At 61.8% G+C, this 2,075-nt stretch overlaps 1 protein-coding gene across 1 annotated transcript; it reads left to right on the top strand.

Annotated features, from left to right (window-relative positions):
* Positions 1–1,008: 1,008 nt before the first annotated feature.
* LOC120500929 (aldehyde dehydrogenase family 3 member B2-like) lies at positions 1,009–1,490 on the top strand (the record flags this gene model as incomplete). The annotated part of the gene is made up of 2 exons (XM_039706446.1): positions 1,009–1,184; positions 1,328–1,490. Coding segments are annotated over exons 1-2 (237 nt in total), but the record flags the coding sequence as incomplete, so codon positions are not given.
* Between the last annotated feature and the right edge of the window lie 585 nt (positions 1,491–2,075).

Raw genomic sequence — 2,075 nt, 5'->3', positions numbered from 1 at the left:
ATGGGATGAGGGGTGTCTGTGAAAACCCCATGGATCAGGGTGGTCACGGAAGCAGGATGAGGGGTGTCTGTGGGGTCCAAATGGGTCAAGGTTCATGGTGGTGGTGTGGTGGCCATGGGAGTTCCACCATCCCAAAGGGGAGGTCCCATTCCATCCTATCCCATCCCAGACCTTGTCCCCACTGCCAGCCCCATGGAGGCGGGGCCCCATCCTTCCCGCCCCTGGCCATGGGGCCCGGCCCCACAGCATTTAGGGACCCCCACCCCAAGCCTCAGCAGTGCCTGCCTGGCCTCGCGCTCCTCCAGCTTCCACACAAGCTCCCAGGTAAGCACTGCGGGGTCCCCAAAACTGGCACTCCCTGCATGGCACCCCTCTGACACCCCCCGTGCTGGGGGGCTGTGGGGCACAGGGGGTGTTCCCTCAAGGAACGGTGGGTGTCTGGGCATGGAGAGGGAGAGGGTGACAGATGGGGGACTGCAGCTCTGCCCCCGGGTTTGGGGGTGTCTTGTCCCTGAGGTCCCCCTAGGTGACCCTACATCGGCAGGGCAGCCTGGGTACGTCAGTGTCCAGAGGATGGTGATTATCCCGGGAATCCCAGGCATCTCCCAGGGCCTCCGGCAGCTGCCCTGGGCTGAGTCACCCCACAACCAGGACGGCCCCGAGCACCAAGCCGCTCTTCAAAGGTGCCGTGGGTGACTCCTCTTGGGATCGAGCCGGCATCCCCAGCACTTCCATCCTGGCATAACCCACGCGGTGTCTCTCCCCAGGGCCACCACGCTCTCCATGGAGACCGGCAGCTCCTTCCAACAGCTTGGCATGCAGCAGGCCCTCGAGCCCCCCAGGCAGCAGCTCCTGGGCTGCGGCAAGTGCAGCAGCACGGGCAGTGATCCTGGCAAAGATCCTGGGAAAGCTGCTGGGTGCAGTGGAGGCAGCGGGATCGGGAAGGGGCCGGTGCCAATGGTCTGCAGCACTCCGTGGTGAGAGCGAGGGGCTGGGCCAGGAGGGAGACTGGGAGGTGGGCAGGGGAAGCTGTGGCAGTGCCAGGACAACGGGGACCCCAGGTTGGTGGTGGGGAAAAAGTCTGAGGTCTGTGATCCACCATGTCCCAGCATGGCCCAAGGGAGAAGACGGGATCTGCAGGGAATGGTGCTGTGTTGGGCTGCTCCCAGCAGCAAGGGAGACAGGTGTGTGCGGGCTACCTGCGCTGTCCCCAGGGAATCTGGAGTCCAGCTGGACACTGGAATGGGGTAACATGGATCTGAGATGACAGGAAGCTCTGGGGAGGTAGAATGGAGCTGGGTCCCCTCTAACAGCCTCGTCCCTGCAGTGGGAACCCCTATGCAGGGCTGGTGAGCCACCTGCGGGCATCCTGGCTCTCTGGGAAGACGCGGCCCCTGGAATACCGCGTGGCACAGCTGGAGGCTCTGGGACGCTTCCTGGATGACAAGAAGCAGGAGATCCTGGAAGCCACTGAACTGGATATGGGCAAGGTAAGAGGGGGCTGGGAATTGGGGGCCACTGGCATCACATCTTTGAAGTCCTTCATACTCCGTTGTCTGGGTATTGCATCCTTGTGGGGGTCTGGGCACAGGGGTGTCCCTTTCTTGGCGTTCTGATTCCCCCTTGATGTGCTCCCAGGCTGGTGCATCTGTAAGTGCAGATCCAGGGATAGTGGAGGGACCGTGCTGTTGATCCCATCCCTGGTGCCCTGAAACCAGGCAAAGGCCCTGTCGGTGAACTGCCAAGGTGGGAGTGTTTCACACTCTGATCTGCATCCTGGGGATCCATGTGACCTCCACATCCTGGGGTGCTCCTGGCCAGCCTGGCACGCCCAGGATTACTGGCATTATGCAATGTGCTGGCACTGCACATTCCTCCCAGGGCCTCCAAGGGACTGGTTTCACTGGCACGGTGGCATGGGCAGGGCTCTGGATATGGCTCAGGGTATTGTGGCATGCCAGGAGCTCCTGGATGATCTGCTGATGAAGCGGGAGCATCCACACTATGGATAATTCTAGTGGTTGCACCTCATCATCTCTAGAAGCATTCATGGCCAGGTTGGATGGGGCTTGGAG

The sequence above is a fragment of the Passer montanus genome, unplaced genomic scaffold (genome assembly GCF_014805655.1).
Source record: "Passer montanus isolate IOZ18808 unplaced genomic scaffold, ASM1480565v1 scaffold1925, whole genome shotgun sequence".
Taxonomy (NCBI): Eukaryota; Metazoa; Chordata; class Aves; order Passeriformes; family Passeridae; genus Passer; species Passer montanus.
The sequence above is the reverse complement of the archived record's forward strand: the minus strand, read 5'-3'. Positions and strand labels throughout refer to the sequence as shown.